Source organism: Melozone crissalis, unplaced genomic scaffold (assembly GCF_028551555.1).
Source record: "Melozone crissalis strain CALT ecotype California unplaced genomic scaffold, PUWL_Pcris_2 ptg000042l_1, whole genome shotgun sequence".
In the NCBI taxonomy this organism is placed as follows: domain Eukaryota; kingdom Metazoa; phylum Chordata; class Aves; order Passeriformes; family Passerellidae; genus Melozone; species Melozone crissalis.
The window spans coordinates 23755292-23773061 of record NW_026535820.1 but is presented as its reverse complement, the minus strand read 5'-3'; the positions used below and the strand labels follow the sequence as shown (position 1 = coordinate 23773061).

Genomic DNA, 17770 nt, shown 5'->3' with positions numbered 1-17770 from the left:
TGCCAGGAGACCTGTGTGGATGAACAAGGAACTCCTGACTAAATTCAGACACAAGAGGGAAGTATACAGAGTATGGAAGGACAGACAGGTAACCTACTCGAAATATGCAGTCAGGAGAGCCAAAAGCCCGCCTGGAACTAAATCAGGCCAGAGATTTCCAAGGCAACAAGGGTTTCTATAAGTGTATGGATAACAAAAGGAAGATTGGGAAAAAAGTGCAGAATGGGGTAGGGCACTTGTGACACAGAGCATGGAAAAGGCAGAGGTCCCAAATGTTTTCATCATCTCTCTCTCTGCAAGGAACAATGGCCTTTCAGGAACCTCAGGCCCAGAGACCAGAACGAAAAGTTGGAACAAGGAATGTGTCCTTGGTTGAAAAGAATCAGGTCAGGAAATACTTAAGCAAGTTAGACATGTGTAAGTCCATGGACCCTGATGGGATACACCACAAGTATGGAGGGAGATGACAGGTATCAATATAAGTCCACTCTCAAGGATCTTTGAATACTCATAGGAGAAGTGTCCAAAGACTGGAGGAAAGCAAATGCTGCTCATATCCTCAAGAAGGTCAAGGAAAATGATCCAGGGAACTACAGTACTATCCTCATCTCAAGGAGGTGATTGAAGAAGATACTGGAAATTATTTCCAGGCACATGAACAAGAAAATTATCGGAAATAGTCCGCATGGATTCATCTCAGGGAAGTCATGCTTAACTGACAGTACAAACTTCTGTGAGAAAATAAATGTCTGGCTTGATGATGGAAAAGCAGTGGATACTCTACTTTGATATTAAGAAAGGGGGTTTTTTTGCCATCTTGGATGTACAATGAGGGGAAATTGTAAACAGAGTAGCCAGTGCAGAGAGAAGTGATCAGTGAAACAAAACCTTGTTGGAGGTCACCAACAGTGTATGCCAGGAGTTGATACTGGGTCTAAATGCATTCAAAATCCTGGAACATCTCATACAAGGAAAGGCTGGGAAATCTGGAGCCAGGAAAAGGCTCAGGGCAGCAATCTTATCAATGCATTCAAAGACCCAAAGAGAGCTTGTAAAATGGGTCTAGGGCCTTTTCTGTGTGCGCAGTGACAGGGCAAGAGGCACACAATGCAACACAGGAAATTCCCTCTGAACACCAGGAGATTTTTACTGTGAGAGTGACCAAGCACTGGCACAGGTTGTCCAATGAGGTTGTGGACTACCCGCCACTGGAGCTGTTCAAAAGCTGTCTGGACAAGGTCCTGGCGACCAGCTCTGGGTGAACATGCTTGGGCAGGGGTAGAGGTTGGATCAAATGACCTCCAGAGGTCCCTTCTGAACTCAACCATTATGTGATTATGTGATTGATATGTTAAGATTCACTTAAAAGAGGAAAAACACTTCACTGTACTCCCTCTGTTTTTATTATTCTTATTTCTTCCAAAAATAGCGTAACAACATATTTTCAAATGAAATTTGATACAAGAAATCCAACAAAACTAGCTTTGACGCACACAAATCTCAAAGAAACATTTCAGTACTTCTAAAGTGTCACCATTTTTAGCTAGTTTCATAAGTACTAATTCTAGAAAACAAGAACATCTTATTGTCTTAATTTCAGCAGCAGAACTGACAGATTCTACTGCTTCAGTGAAGGTTACAAGTGTTCTTCTAGACAACAAAAAATAGGAGTCACGGAAGAAAGAGTACAACCTAATTACAGGGGAAAGCAATACAAGTAAAAACTCTTATAATTTGAACATTTAAGTCTTAACAGAAATGTTCTCTTCTAGGTTTGCTATAACTTTTCAAAATACTCCTGTATCATCATCATTTCATCTCAAAGTTAAATCTATTGCCCAACAGCAGCCATCAGCTACTGTTAGCCCAAAACTGGAGAGAGGAAACATGAAGTATTCAGGCCTTTTAAGTAATGGGTGGCTACAAGCACCGGGAAAACTGAGCTAACAGTGTAGAGAAACCCCTAAGCCAGCTCTAAGAGACTAACAAGCAGTTATGACAGTAGTTAGGCACAGTTCTGCCTACTGGTATCATTTCATCACATGCCCAAAGTAAGTATGTGTCTCCAATGTGGGATTGTTACCCACAGGTACCAGAGTGTGTATGCACATACACAACCCTCCCTTCCAGAGAGAACTGCTGGTATCCTCAAATAATACACAGGCTCCCCTTTTGGTTCATGATCCATGACATGACCATGTTTTTTATGCTTTAAGACTGCAATGAGGTCCCCATCACCACCAACAGCTCATTCTACTGCCAAGCCCATTTGGAATTTTATGAAATAAGAAAGAAAGGCATCCTAAGATCTGTCTAGTAAGTTTCAAGAAACACTAAAACTATTGAAAAGTCAGGAGAGTCTTTAATACAATAAAAAATGTTCAGTAATCTAACTTAAGCAGCTGTTACTGATTACCACATAGCCATATTTGGAAAACGAAGTCGAGATTTAAAACATTAGAAACTGAGTACTTTCAGAGCAGTTTTGTACAGAACAAACTCATTTAATCCTAAAAGCGCCATGAAGTGACACTACATATCAGCAAGCAGGAAAAACAAGAACATCATGGGATTTTACCATGTAAAATACACCATGAATACCACTAAGGTAGATTTACAATGCAGGCTTGAGCACAGCACAGAGGTTCTCAAACTGACTCGGGTAATTTTTGCTCTGCATGCAATGTAGACATACCCTCTATGCTGAACAGATCTCATTATGAATTAACTGAGCTCTGCAGAACAGTATTTAGGCCCTCATTCTGCATTATCAAAGTCAATGTTCTTCCATCAACTTCAGAAGGTGCAGGGTCAGGCTCATAATCACAAACATACCTCTACAAACAAAACATTTGTTTCTAACAAAGTTATGTGAGTTCAAACACAGGTTTTGAGAGCATGCAGATTGCTTACAAATGCTTAAAAAGACTGGTTCAGAATCTTTCTTATATATACACACACAAGTCCATCTGTCACAGACAGGCAATGTAACTCTGAATCATGAGCTTGCTCTAGTTTTTGGTAGTGTCCTGCACACATCTGATAATTAAAAAATAAAAAATAAAAAAATAGTTGCCACAATGGATTTCTGATCATTCCAACTTGCACGTGGATATGATCCCTTCTTGCTGCATCCAGTATGTGAATTTTCATGGTTGCTTCTCAAATGCAAATACTAAGTAAATACCTAAAAAAGAAAATGGGAGTATTTAAAGTTTCAGCTTCCTTGGTGACTCAATTAAGTTTTCAAAATGTAACCAGGTTGATATTATGCCCAAACAACCTGTTAGCAGATTACTGAAATGACAAAAGATCTTATGATTTTTCAGTGAGTAACTCTAGCATTCCACTCCAGCATAGTTTTACATGGTTCCAGAAATGTGAATCAAATTCATAAATTACTGTGCCATTCTACATATAATGAACACTCACTAGCACCTAAAAAGTCATGCAAGTTAAGTTTAAGGACTCCTTCATACTTGCAGTAATTGACAATCAGGGTTGAATTGTTAACTTCATTTTTAATTGAAAAGTGAATGAACTCCTGATACATATTACCAATTTTGATGGACAAAGATGAAATTTTTCAAGTCCAGAACAGTATGATTCTATTAATGGATATTTGTACAATTCATATCCGCATCCTTGGAAAAATTAGTTGGCATATATTCAATGCCAGGTATGCCAAATGCTCCTGTGCTCCACACCAGACAGACACGCTAAACCAGTTATTTGGGACCACATTTATAGATTTCCACTTGATTTCAACTTTTATTTTAGAGAGTGAGGTGCCATAGCTACTTGCAAATCTTTCAAGACAAGCTTATCAGACATTCCTCAGAAACAACGCAAAGTTCCATGTAAGCAACAAGCTGTGCTAATACTCTTCTCAGAAGCTCAATACTCCACGTTTCTGGAAAAATAGACTACTTAGGAAACATGGCAATCACTGGAGTTTTGAAGGTATAAATATATTTTTACATATGAAAAGGTACAAAATTATATAAAAAGCCTCTCTCAAATAGCTAATTGAGATAATACTTCTAGACTGCTGGAAATTTATGTCTACCTTATAATTAATTCATAGATTCAATAATTAGATAATCATTTAATAAAGCAGGGTGAAGATTTGTCATGGTTTGATGCTGGCTTCTCACCTGTGAAGTAAACAGCATTTTTTGGTTTTAAACTACTACCACAACCAGTATAATGGTCTGGAAAAATGCAAATCCTGGTTGGCTGCACTTATGCATTTCCTCACAATTTCTTGAGATGTGCACACTATATAACTATACACAGACATTTTGAATTACACAAATAACATCATCTTGTTATATTTAAAATCTGTATTTTCTTCCATGACTAACAGGCTATTTTATACACTTTTCAAAGCAGTCATTCAGTCAATAGTATTTTCAAAACCATTACTTACTTGTTGCTTCCCATTCAGATTTACTCAAGGTTCCCTAGAAGGGGACAAAAAAAACCCAGTTTCAACAAAAAATAAGGAAACAATAAAACACTGATTTAGCTCCATTTTTCACTGACCAGTGTCTAACCGCCCACACTGACTGGTTATTTAGGGGCAAGGAAAGCATTGCTGTAGACCACAGATATTTACAACTCCACTACCTATGCTGGATGGTTGGGAACTGGAAGATCCAGATAATGGAACACACCTAAAGTAAACAGGTACAGGAGAATGGGCCACGAGCCTGTTGGCCTGGATGCCCTTGCAATGCAGAGCATGCCTGTGCCCATCACCACCCACCAGTGTGACCTGACCTGGCTCCAGGCGCACTTCAGACTGAGATGCCCAGTATGTATGCAGAAGCCAGGAAAAGCCTTACACCATGGTGCTGCCATCTTCCTCAGGAATATTGCCTGCCTCCACCCAACAACACCCCACAGCCCACAGAAACTCTGTTTGCAAGAGACTGTTATCCTCACTCACACATTCCGGAAAAACAGCCTGCCTTCCAGCCTAGGAAATTCCTGGCTCAGCTGATCAGATGAAAGCAGGGCAAGTTCACAAGCAAAAAGCTGCTGCCATTTACCCCACCACTTAAGAAACATAACACAACAAAAAACTGATTTTCTGCTACTCCATCCCCATCCAAGGAGTTATCACTGGGGCCACAATTTAGTCCATATGCTACCCACTGACCAAACCTTCACCTTTTAAAATAGCACTTGGCAACGGATGGTTTTGGTCTGACTTGGCTGTTCTCATGTTCTTAAGGCTATTTCTTAAAACAAGCATTTTTCTTTTCAAAATTTTTTTAATTTCAAATGTAAAGAGCAGGTTTTTTTTCTCTCTTGATGCAGGATTTTATATATGCAGTTAAAGGACTACATCTTGAAGAATTCAGAACATGAACAGTAGATGAATCAATGATTAAAAAAACCCCCAAACAATAAAACCAAGTGGAAAAACTTTAGGCTGACCACCCTCATACTGTATTGACGAAAATGGAAAGAATGATTTCAAATATATACAGTGCTACGGAGAAAGCTTTGAAGTGTCCCATCAAAGGATTAGAATTAATGCTTTAAATCAGTACTGTGAAGATCCAGACATATAAGAAGATTCCTCAAATTAAGAATGGCTAGAAAGGAGAGCTGTCAAGTAAGATGGAAAAAACATCCTTTTCCCTTCTGCATTATTACAAATGTCTTAACAGCTACCAAATATGGTGAATTTGATTCTTTGAGTGTGGGATACAGGTCAGATGAACCCCTCAGCCCTGCAGCTCTACAATTTTTCACATGCTAAGAGACACTCACACCAACTTCACTGCAGTTGAAACGAAGAAGGCAGCACAGTTTGAAAGATCAGGACCTCAATTTTAAGACACCATTATCTCTAGTGAAGAATGAAGGAACTTACCAATGGTAACTTTGCCTTGCCATCTTTGATAAACTCTTTTGCATGCTCATAATCATCAGGTTTATCAGAAACAAGCCTGGAATCACCATGTGTAGAATATGGCTGGAGAACACAGAATAAAACATTGAGTAGTGAGATACATTAATCACATCAAGTAAAAGGTTTGTCACAACACAGTCCACAACAGAAGTCAGTAAGTCTTAAAAATATTTTTAATTTATGTCTCTCCTTTATAGCATCCTCAGGAACAGGTCTGATATTCCCTACTTACCAGAAAATCTGACATCCAAGAATTATAAATTAAGTTTTATCCTTATATCACTAAAGCAGGGGAAACAGAATAACTATAAACACGCTCCTTCATGTACAGTTCATTATAAGCATTACCCAGATATACCTTCTTTTACAAGAGCAACTATACCAGCAACTCTTCAGCAGAAGTTCTAAGAAATGAGCAACTACAATTTCAAGCAGAACAATTAAAATGCTTCAGTAACACACAAGCTGTAACAGTAGTATACAACAGGTTCTTCGGACTAAGATGTACTTATAAAGGATCCCGGGTACTAGTGATCTGTGTAAATAAATCTAATCATAAAAATGCAGTCCTCAGATATAAGTGGCCACTACCTTAAGACAACTCTCTTTCCTAAGAAGGAAGATGGTAAGTCAAAAGCTGTGTCTCTGTGCTACTGTCAGTGTGAGCCCTTACAGAGCACCATCACTTTTAGAGTCAACTAGTGCAGTCAAGTTGCAGCCTGACTCAGCTGACTAAGCCACCATTTAGTTGATCTGAGAGTTTTCTGCAGAAGAATTCTACTGTTCGAGGGAGGAGGGAAGCACAGACAACTGCAAGTAAAACCAAAGCCTCAGAGGTGGCCTGGAAAAGCTTCTCTGAAGCTGCTAAAGTTATTCAGGGTAAGAGCTGGAGGATAAACAAAAAATGCAAAAGCATTGGGCAAAAATATATGCTCAGTTATAGTTAAGTCCCATTTTCTTCTATGAACACAGACTGTTCTTTTATTCCTACAAAGATTCCTGTCTGTCTTTTAAGTCAATATTCCTTGCACAAAGGTCCAGTTTTCAGTCTCTCTGCTGAGGAAGAAATGGATTACAGTCACCACTATCTGACACTTGGCATGACTCTTCTGTTTCCTGCTGCACAAGAACAGAAACTTGCCTCAATATTGAAATATTATCTTCAAAACTTGAATAATCCATTGGGTGGGACCTGTGCTGATCTAAGAGAAGAGTGTGAGGAAGAAGGAGAGGCAGAAACAGAGTGTTATGAACAGACCACAACCCCCCTTCCCACGCAGAGGAAGGGAGAGGAGGTAGAAAGGTCAGGAGTGAACAAATGAAGCTGAGCCTGGGAACAAGCAGCGGGTGGGACAAAGCTGTTTTTAGGTTTTCATGTTTCTCACCTTTCTACTTTTTTTTTTTAATTAATTAAATTAACCTTCTCCAAGTTCAGTCTGTTTTGTCTGTTACAGTAATTGCTAAGCAAACTCCTTGAATTTATCTTGACCCACAAGATTTTTTTTCTATTTTCTCCCCCTATCCTGTTGGGAAGAAGGAACAAGAGTGCAGGTCAGTGGGTGTCTGGCAGCCAGTCAAGATCAACAACCAGAGTCACACTTTCAGCCCCAGGAACTAAATACTTTCTATTGGTGGTCCTTACTTAATTGTAAAATATTCACAAAGGAAATTTCAATTATTGTGCAAAAATTAACAAGATATGAAATGCTACTAAAATCAAACAAGTCAACTCCAAATTTACCTCCAAGGCTTGCATTCTCCTTAACAGCATTTTATGCTCATCATTCTTGATTTTTTCTTCATAGAATTCCCGAAACGTCATTTTGTAAACTAATTTCATACCATGCTTCTTCGCCATTCTGTCAAAATAACAAGCTGAATTAGGGAAGCCAGAAAATTATTGCAGCTTTATTTTCAAAGGAACAATTTTAAGCCAGAGTGACATCTTATGGTATTCACTAGAATAACACTTCTTTACAACTTTTTTCTCTAAGTAAGGACATTTAGATGAAAAAAGCTGCAGTTCCATCACAAATTGCAGTTTTGTTTTTTTAATTAGGACATCAAAAATCTACACAGAAGTAATTTACAAACATTTTAATAGAAAAGGTCTCTTCTCCTGAAACATGTAAGTTCCATGTGGACTTCCAGAAAGACTACACTTTTCCCTGCAGTATCTATCATGTCAGATATTATGAATATATTTAGAGAACTTCTTTCTGCTGTATTCCGTGGCTTACATCTCAATTTTATGTAGACACCATGGACATGCAACACTGAAGTTACAGCTGTCAGTGACAGATGCTGTTATTTTTCACAGACATCTACAAATTAAGCTCGTGAACAGGCTTGAAGGGAAGCTTAATACTGTTTAACCATACTGAGCTTGAATAGCAGGAAAAAAAAACAGTATGGAAAAATTTGTCTGTACCTCAGGATACAGCTGGGAAAACCAAATCCAAGGTCACAGAGAAGTAACAGCAAAATATATGCTTACAGATGAAGATCATTTAGAGGAAGAAAAAAAATCATCATAGCAAAAATCCTATTAACATCTAAGGAAAGGTGGAGAAGACAAGAAAGAGGCACCATGATAAAGGAGCTGCACAAGAAAGCTTACTGAAAGACTAAAAAAGGGGTAGAAAGAAACACCTCAAAAAGTTACAAATAAAGAAGAGAAAGTTTAAAAGGTTTTAAAGGTTTGCTGACAGATCCAATATATAAGATCAGATGGTCCCTCATGAGACATAGTTTAAATCCTTACAGCTTCTGACCAGAGCATCTTCAACAGAGTTCAATGGACAGATTACAGTTGTAGATAGAAATGCAAGAAACCTCTGTATGTGAAGTAACAACAAAAAAATTAATAGCTGAAAAATATAATAAGAAAGGCAAAACATAATTTTCTGCAAGCATTATGCAATGACACATAAACTAAACAAATGTTTATTGTTCTCCACAGTTTTTATTGTATAATAAATTTAAAACATAACTTACTCCTCCAGTAAGGGAAAATAAACCAAAAACTCAGGGACATCAACCACTTCTTCCAAGTGAAAATCATACTTGCAGCCAAATAAGGGATAGTCTCCCTTCTTTTCAAATTTTACATTGTACACATCATTCCCAAATGAATTAGTTTCTGAAGCTTCGAGTCTCTTTCTATAGAATGAGATATAAACAAACATTTTTTGATCAGTATTGAACAGGCAGAGAAAACTACACATAAGAAGCATGAAAGTATTTCTCCCAGTAATACTCAGTGATCTCTCCAGTTTCCCACTTCCCTTATCTCAAAAGGCACTGAAACAATGAAATGAAGCAGCACACTGGGTTTTAACAGGTTATTATTCCCATACAACATAACAAGGACAAAATGGACCTAGAAGATGAACCTTCAGCCCAGACACACAGACAATCTACAAGGACAAGACATGCTTCTAGAAACAACCATAAAACCTTGACAGTTTTTCCCCAGGCTGTGGAAATTTTGACACTATTGAAGTCATGACAGAGGGATGAAGTGTATGAAGACCTGTATTCCCTAACAGAAGAGCCATGACGACATAAGACAAGGGTAAGTATTGCTTTACCTGTTTGAGTCAAGTTAGTGAGTGAGATTCTTTTTTATTAGATTCCAAAATTGTTGCAAAAAATTGCTTTCGCTTGCACAAACATATTGGAGCACTGTAAGAACATCTATCACTTAACAATGCTTCCCAGAGTTTTGGAAGACTAAGAGGAGATAAGAGTACTTACACAAGTTCAAAGCTGTTTGGAGTTGTGCCAATGAAATAACCTCCAGGAGAGAGGTTCCCACAAGCATTTTTAAGCATCATGTCAGCCTGCTCATACGTCTCAAATGAATAGTGGTAAACAAATTGACAACTGCAAATGTCAAAGCGCATATCTGGATCATTGTACTTGGAAGACAAGAGATCCTGCAACAGATAAAATAGAAAAAAACCTACAGAAACAAGCATGATTCACTTAAATCTAACAAATACACCGCATTCATGATAGAGACCAAAAGTCAGGGAAATTAACTTTTGTGTACAAGGACAGATAGAACAAAGCATGCAGCAGAAAATACATATGCATCTAAAACTGAGCTGTAATAGCAACATGAAAATATCCCTTTCTTTCCTGGCCAAGTCTCTCTTTCCCCTCCCCCAAATTGAGAGATGACATGAACCTGCAAGAGACTATTTCTCAGAAGAAGGAAAGCCAACAAAGAATTCAAGCAGACCCTTCATGCAAGGCTGAGAACAGGTTCAGCTTTTCTACAGATATGCTGGAACCAGGTAGGCTGTGTCTCAGCCTCTATCAGCAGGGCACTCTCAGCCTGCACTTCTAGGAAGCAAAAGCAGTTCTGTGTACAAGACTGTCCCCTAAGGCTCAGCCATGCATTCACCACTGCCTCCAGACAGTCTAAGAAACCTGCTCTAGCACACAAGTAGAGGCAGTTTTAAAGGTACCTATTATAGTAACAAAAAGATTTTTTACTTTCTAGTGGCAAAGTGTTAAATCAGTTAAATCAGAAGAGGTCCTTTATATATTCCAGCATTCACCAAAACAGTTTCCAACATCCCATGCTGTCTCACATAACTCCAAAGCTAAATTCTGTTCCCCTTGTTGAGTAAAGGAGAGTGAAAGCCCCAGATTTACTATCTGGAAAAGACATTCAGGAATGTTACACTGTACAGCAGCAGCAAAATGCACCAAAGTACATCTTAAGCAACCTTCCAGTAACCCCTGTGGCTGATTCTCCTGGCAGTACAATAATCCAACCTTAAAAATGTATATACCCAAATTGGTACAACACTACCATAGAGAACATTAAGTCTCCAAAATATTACAAAGCACAGAAACTGTACCTTGGTACTATCTGCTTGTATGAATTCTGCATCAAAAATATGTTCATTATACCGACACCGGGACTTCATTTCTTCATAGCGGTGCTTGCACTGCTGCACAGAAATGTCAGCAATGTCTATATATGGAAACATAATAAACATAATAAATATAATAAATAGAAGTTTTAAAAATGTGTACACAGCTCCAGACAAGAAAGCTGGAATGATTACTGGAACACAGAAGGTACAAAAAGGTAGGATAAAAAAATGAACTTGAGTTCCATTAAAACAGCTCAGCTGCCTGGGATTCTTAATACTCTTAAAATATTAAAGATGTTGAAATACATCTCTGATATGTCACATATTCTAAGACTGCTTCTTTCTCAGTCATTGTGGTTCTGACAATATGCAATGAATTCACCTAAGAACTTTGCAAGTAAATTGATTAAGTGTATTTGAATGCTGCCCACTGAATAATGCAAGAAAGAACTGTAAAATGTGAAGTATACAAAATAATTCCCACTGAAAGAGTTTTAGGGAATTTCAGTACCTAATTAAATTTGGAGTTAAGCAATTCTTTCTCTGATTATCCTTGGGATACTTTCTGAGAAAAGGGAAGATGTATCATTCTCCCAACATCTAAGCCAATTATTCAAACCAGATTTTTTTTTAATCAGCTTTCGGCTCTACGTCGTTTCTGAGTTTGAAAATCTTTAGTTGACTGTAACACCCAAGACCATTTTTTTCTCACAACATTGGGGGAATTATTTGGTTTTTTAAATGCAACTCTCCTGTATGTGTTTCAGAACAATTAAAAATACTACAAGAGACTAGATGTGGAAGAAAAGAGATAAAATAAAAAAAGTCAGTCTTTTCCCCAGGGCCACATTTTACCTAAAGTAACCTGTATCAATGGTGTTTTTCTTTAGTGATACCAGTTTTCAGTTGAACTGAAAGCTAAATATTGATGATTCTTATATTTCTGCTAGCAATCAAGTAATATCTTCAGATTAAAAGACAACACACAACTTTTTGCACAAAAGGTGTGCATTACATTCTTTGATTGACTGGAAAAAAAGAAATAATAAAATAGTGGAGGTGTACTTGGTTTCCCATAAAACCTGATGTAGTTTCCCTAGAAAGTTATCATACTTCTTACCAGTACAGACGAGTTTTTTAATTCTGCCTTTTTTCCATTTCAATAAGTCTCCACCTTTCCCACATCCTAGATCCAAAACAGTTATATCACTCTTCTTCTGTCGTACCCGGTCTATAAATTCACCTAGGAAAATGAAAACCAGGAGCATATAAACATCTCTGCACGTGTATTGCACCTAAAAGCCCAAAGTACCAAAAGGAGCTGAGAATTTCGAAACACCTCAGACCTTACTTTGCCTATAAAATGTTCTTAGTATTACAAACTTAAATCTCTTTTTTTTCTAGAAGGATGAAAGGGACCGCAAACTTTTAAAACTGTGGAGAAGATTAATATTTTCTGTGCTCAATGTGCTCTGCATATAACTTGACTGAGGCTCTGAACTGTTTCCCTGGGTAAGGTAAAACTGCACATGGCTAAACAACCATCCTGGACACAGGGAGACAAACAGGGCTCCCTTTCATTAGCATTATAATGAATGCAGATGTTATTTGAAAGTATGGGAAAGCCTTTTGCAGAAAGAAAAAGCCAATTAAATGCATCAGCCACAACATCTCCTCCCAGTCACCTTACAGAAATGCATAATATTTTTCACTCACTCTCCCAGGCTTTGCAATAACAGTAGCTACTCCTTTGCTGTCTTTCCACCCTACACACACCAGTCACATTTTTTCTTCCCCTCGAGGCTGCCTAGATTCTCTCTGCTCTGACTGATGTTGGCATATTATGTAAAACATATCAGCCTGCTAGCAACTTTTCTTCACAGTAGGAGATATGAAATATGTTTTGATACAACTGCTATAAAGCCACACTGCTGAAATTCTTTATGACAGAAAGGCTTCAACACAGGCTTGAGGAACAGCTTTATAGAAATCTAAATATTGCTTCTAACTGCTCTGATACAACACAACAAAAAGCAGCATGCTAAGACAAATGGTGCCAACATCTTCTGGCACAGATCCCTCTTCATGAACCTGTGGTGCTGTGCTGATGATTCTTTTCTTTGTTGGCAGATATTTGATGGCTTTGTTTCCTCAATTTGGAATTAATTTGTGGAACAGCAGACTTTGCCTTTAAATAAAAACCTCCTGATTCTTAAAGAACTACATCCTTTAGCTTTCCATCACTTTTTCAATCACTGACTATGGGTAATATATGGGTAATACAGAAAATATTTATGTGTTCAAGCTTCCTGCAGAACTGCTTAACCAGGATCTGAACAGAGAGTGCTTTGGGAAAATGCCTAAGAAATTATTTGAGATAGATTGAGTTGTTCTTAGAACACTTAAGTTCTTTATGATTTAAAACTGTACTTTTCTCTTTAAAAATGCCATGGAGAAGAATAGTTTCCAGTATGAACTTTTAAAGTCAGTTGACCTTTGAAACTTAAGCATATGAACTCCAACAATACAAAACACTATCACAGAGATTCAAATTAAATATAAATATAGACATTTTACTGCAGCCGAAAAACTTACTATACATTATGAAACGAAGTGTTATACACAACATCAGAAAACAGAAAAAATTACATTTTGATACAAAAGTTATTTACATTTTAATCATGTCTAAGCAATCAGTTAAGGGAACTTACCAATGAGGACACTCTTTGTCCAATTATTAAAGTTTCGGAGGTAGAATATGCGAGACTGGCTACGTTTTTCCAAACCAACTTCTTGAAGTTCATTATAATGTGCAGCTACAGCTTGCCCATGGCCAATCACATGCTGCAGAAAGGAAATCACACCACAGAAGGAACAGACTCAAGCAGTCAATTCTTTTTATGACTTAGTCATTTAAACAAAAGACACACGTGTTCACTTCAAGGATTTAAGAAGGCAAACAAGCAATACTATGAAGAGCATCATCATCATAAAGAGATTTCCCTTATCTGTCCCGGTACTGATGTCAGTACTTCAATTATCACAGCAACACTCACAAACTTAATCCCCTTTTCAGTTCATTCAAGCAATTTCTGGATGACAGACACTGCCCAGCATCTTTCCTTCACAGAAATACTTAACTTTCAGTTCTCTAACACTCTCAACCACGCTCAAAGAACACGTTCCATTCTTCTTAAATCTGGGACAGAAGAAGAGGATGTTCCTTCTCAAGGAACTTAGAGCCTGTTTCAGAATTTCAGTGTTTTCATCTGACAGAAGTGTATAAACTGCCAAACTGCCAATTTAACCAAAAGGCCAATTGGCTGATGTCACATTAAGGTCCAAGTGGGTGACCCCACTGCCAGAGATTTAAACAGATCATGATAAAGGAATGAGAGGAATCATTTGACAACATATTCCATACAATGCTTAAGAGCTAGTTGCAGAAATGTCTCTGATTTAGCTTTAATTCAAAATACTCCAAGAGATTTCTGTCCAGCCTTAGCTTCAAGTACTACAAGACAGTTCTCTCCCCTGTTACACAGAGAAGCAGTCTATATCCAGATATTATGCTCCCAGCATTTCTTCACCTTGAAAATAATCTTCAACTATATATAAGAAGTGAAAATAAATTATAAGTAAAATCCAAAGTAACAGAACAGACACAACCAGCACTGACTCTATGAGGTACAAAAGCATTTGAAATAACAGTACAAACCAGAATGAAGCCATTAAAAGCACTCCTAACAGTTCACTACAGAAGTCAATATTTCTGCATCTTGCTAATCAAATAGCAGTTCCTCAAGGGAAAAGAAGGTTTGGCTGATATATGTGAATTCTTCAGTGTTTCATATACTTCTGGAAACATTCAAAATGAACACAGCCTTACTTGTCTGAAATCCTCATAACCTCATCACCTGTTTATTCCCACACTGGGCTGGCCGATACTAACAAGTATTTTGACCGCTTCTGTTCTTTTCAGGGTAAGCACAGACGCTCTCTGAACGGCCACTGAAGGTGACAGAAGCCAGAACAGCTGACTCAGACAAGTGTGGGGGACATACTCATACAAACCATCAGCATATCTCAGCTGCAAACAGCCATCAGCAACATCTAGATGGTGGCACCTATGCTCAGTCACCTCTCTCCACCCTTAGGCTACACAGACCCAAGGTAGGTCTTGCTCATCTAAGCCTTATTCTCCCTTATTAAAAGGATGAAAGGGTTAATAATGTTTCTACCACAACAAAGGACACCCTTTATTTTGCCAGACTGCTAAGCCGTATATTAACATACTGAGAAAATTCTGGGCAGATAAACAAAACTCTAGGTCAGACATTTTCAAATTATATTTAAATATCCCAAAAGGATGACCTAGAGTGGATATTAAAGCATCAGCTTCTACAAGCTCATACATAATCAAAGACAGCATCATGTAAAACGTTTCCCTTTTCACCCTCCGAGGTGGACATATAAAAGGACATACATTTTCTGCTGCTTTTGAAGTCTTAAAATACAAAGAAGCACCTGTAAGTCTTTCACTGCTTCACTTTGCCAACAAATCATACTGAATTGTATCACAGAGGATGCAGTCTGTTGAGTTTTGCAAGCCATAAATTTTGTCCTTTTATTACCAAGGAAATAAAAGGACAAAATTACCTTACCCAAGCACAGGTAACTAGACTAACACACAGATAAACAACATACCTGAGAACTGAGTTCAAGATATGGAACCTGGACTAATGCCACTAAAGCCTACACTACACTACCAGATTGCTACCACAAGGAGGATGGAACAGTCTTAGAATTAGACTAAGTATGTGCTGAGATGATCATTCTAACTGCAAGCCCTCTTGCTCCTCTGAGAAGCCCAACATCATTGTGCACCTGTTCCTCCCCTAGGAAACATCTCCATACTTGTTTTGTGCTGGCTCACAGGCATCTCGCATAAATATTTTCAATCTTTTCTTGAGCTAAGGCTTTGAAACAAGGATTTGAAAAAAGCTCAAAATAAATGATACTCACTACTTTTTTAGAAGGCTCATCTTCAGAATCTAAATTCTTCCTCTGTGCTCTGCCATCCTGACCACCACCATCAACTTCTTTGTCATTTTCAGTGGACTGCTCTGCACCTGAAGCAGAACTATTGCCTTCACACCTGACACCTGAAGCTGACTCTAAAGCAGGAGGGGTTTTCTCCACTTCTTCATTCAAATTCTTCTCTAATTGCTGCTCTTCTGTCTTGGTTACTTCAGCCATTTTGACTGGTCCACTGATCAGAATGGATATCTAGGGGGAAAAGAAACAAACCACCAAGAATTTTCAGTGCTGAAAATTTCACTTACTTGTGGTTACAATCATGACCTTCAAACATAATATTGGTATTTCACCCTAGGCAAGATATAGACTTCAAATTTAAGTTGTTTAATAAAGGCAGCTCAATAAAACATGTGGAACTTAAAAGTACTCATTAAATAAGTTCAAATTAAGATAAATTCTTATTTTTCATTTTAGAGTCATTCTTACATATCTTTATTGACTCAACTACCAAATGTTATTGGTTTTTTCTTTCCCTTCCCATAAAAGGTAACCCACAAATCAGTTTATGTTTAGAAATACAGTAAGATTCTCTCAAATTAGTAAATTTGTTATTTAAAGTGATATGTTTTGAAATGGATGCCTTCAAATAAGAGATCAAGATGGGTTTTTATGAGTAAATTTTCTTACCAGTTGTGGATTTTCCAGTTTGCCAAGAATATCCACTCTGCTCTGAGCTTAACTAATATGTGGAATATTCAGTTGCACCTGTATTTCCACATCTCCACCTCACAAACATCAACAGGGGCTGCAGGACTGCAAACAACTCCTACAAAGCTCATTTGGTCTCCAGCACATCCCAGCCTTCTTTACACCAGCACTAGGAAGCAGAGCACCTACTTTTTAACAAGGCATGGGAGAGGGCAGTTTGGCACCCCCTGTTCTGAAAGAGTGGCCTAAAGCACAATTTAAAAAAAAAAAAAATTCCAAAAATCGCATTTAAACCCACCGTGTCCAGGCTCACCTCCTAATGAGGGCCGGAACACATCCACTGAGTGAGCCACCACACAGAAGCACCAGAGCAGCTTTCCTCGGAACAAACGGCCTCAAAGCACGACTTACAAAAATAATTCCTCCCCTACTGCACAGCACCACAGCGCTTGGTTTGCGAAGCAGCAGCAGACCCCTCGTTATGCTCACCGGGCTATTCCAAGATGTTTCGAAAGCCCTAATTGTGAAACGATCCGACTTTCACAACTAGCGATGGGAACTAGGGAAAGCAGCAGCTCCTTCAGCCGGAGAGCTCAAAACGCCTGCAGTGATGTGGGAATGGCCCCGACGGCCTCGGGACGCTCCCGCCCCCTCCTTTCCCCCTTCCCTCCTTCCCTTCCCCCATGACGGGGCTGGGAGGCCTCAGGGCCTCCGCTCCCGTTAACCGGGCGGCGGCGCCCGTGGCTTCTCTGCGGCCCGCCCGGCCCCGCTGTCCGGCGAGGCCGAGGGCCCCGGGCCCCGCCGCCGGTCCGCCCGCGGGCAGGGAGGGCAGCCCTGCACGGCCCCGGCACTCACCCGGCTCAGCGCTCCGCCATCCCTGTTTGCGGAAGTGACGGATCCCCGCGGCGGCGTCACGTCCTGGGAGGGACCGCGGGAAAGGGAGCGGGAAAACGCGGCGGCGCGCGGAGTCCTGTGAGGGGCGGCTGCTTGGCCTGGAGAAGAGGAGGTCTCGGGGGGACCTTATCGCTTTCTATAACTGCCTGACAGGAGGGTGTAGTGAGCTGGGACCAGCTTCTTCCAGCGTGCCTGCTCTGGGAGAGGGGAAATTTCGATTACATACTAGAGCAAGTACAGGCGAATAGGTTGTGGAGTCGCCCTCCCTGGAGGTGTTTAAGAGACGCCTGGCCCTTGCTCCGGG

At 39.2% G+C, this 17770-nt stretch overlaps 1 protein-coding gene across 1 annotated transcript; it reads right to left on the bottom strand.

Annotated features, from left to right (window-relative positions):
* Positions 1 to 1380: 1380 nt before the first annotated feature.
* RNMT (RNA guanine-7 methyltransferase) lies at positions 1381 to 17470 on the bottom strand. The gene is made up of 11 exons (XM_054285068.1): positions 17428 to 17470; positions 15850 to 16113; positions 13536 to 13668; positions 11945 to 12067; positions 10807 to 10922; positions 9689 to 9870; positions 8927 to 9091; positions 7671 to 7788; positions 5891 to 5992; positions 4433 to 4466; positions 1381 to 3187 (listed from the first exon to the last, which is right to left on the bottom strand). The coding sequence occupies exons 2-11, from the start codon at positions 16081 to 16083 to the stop codon at positions 3150 to 3152; spliced, it is 1245 nt and encodes a 414-aa protein (XP_054141043.1). The 5' UTR covers positions 16084 to 16113; positions 17428 to 17470; the 3' UTR covers positions 1381 to 3149.
* Between the last annotated feature and the right edge of the window lie 300 nt (positions 17471 to 17770).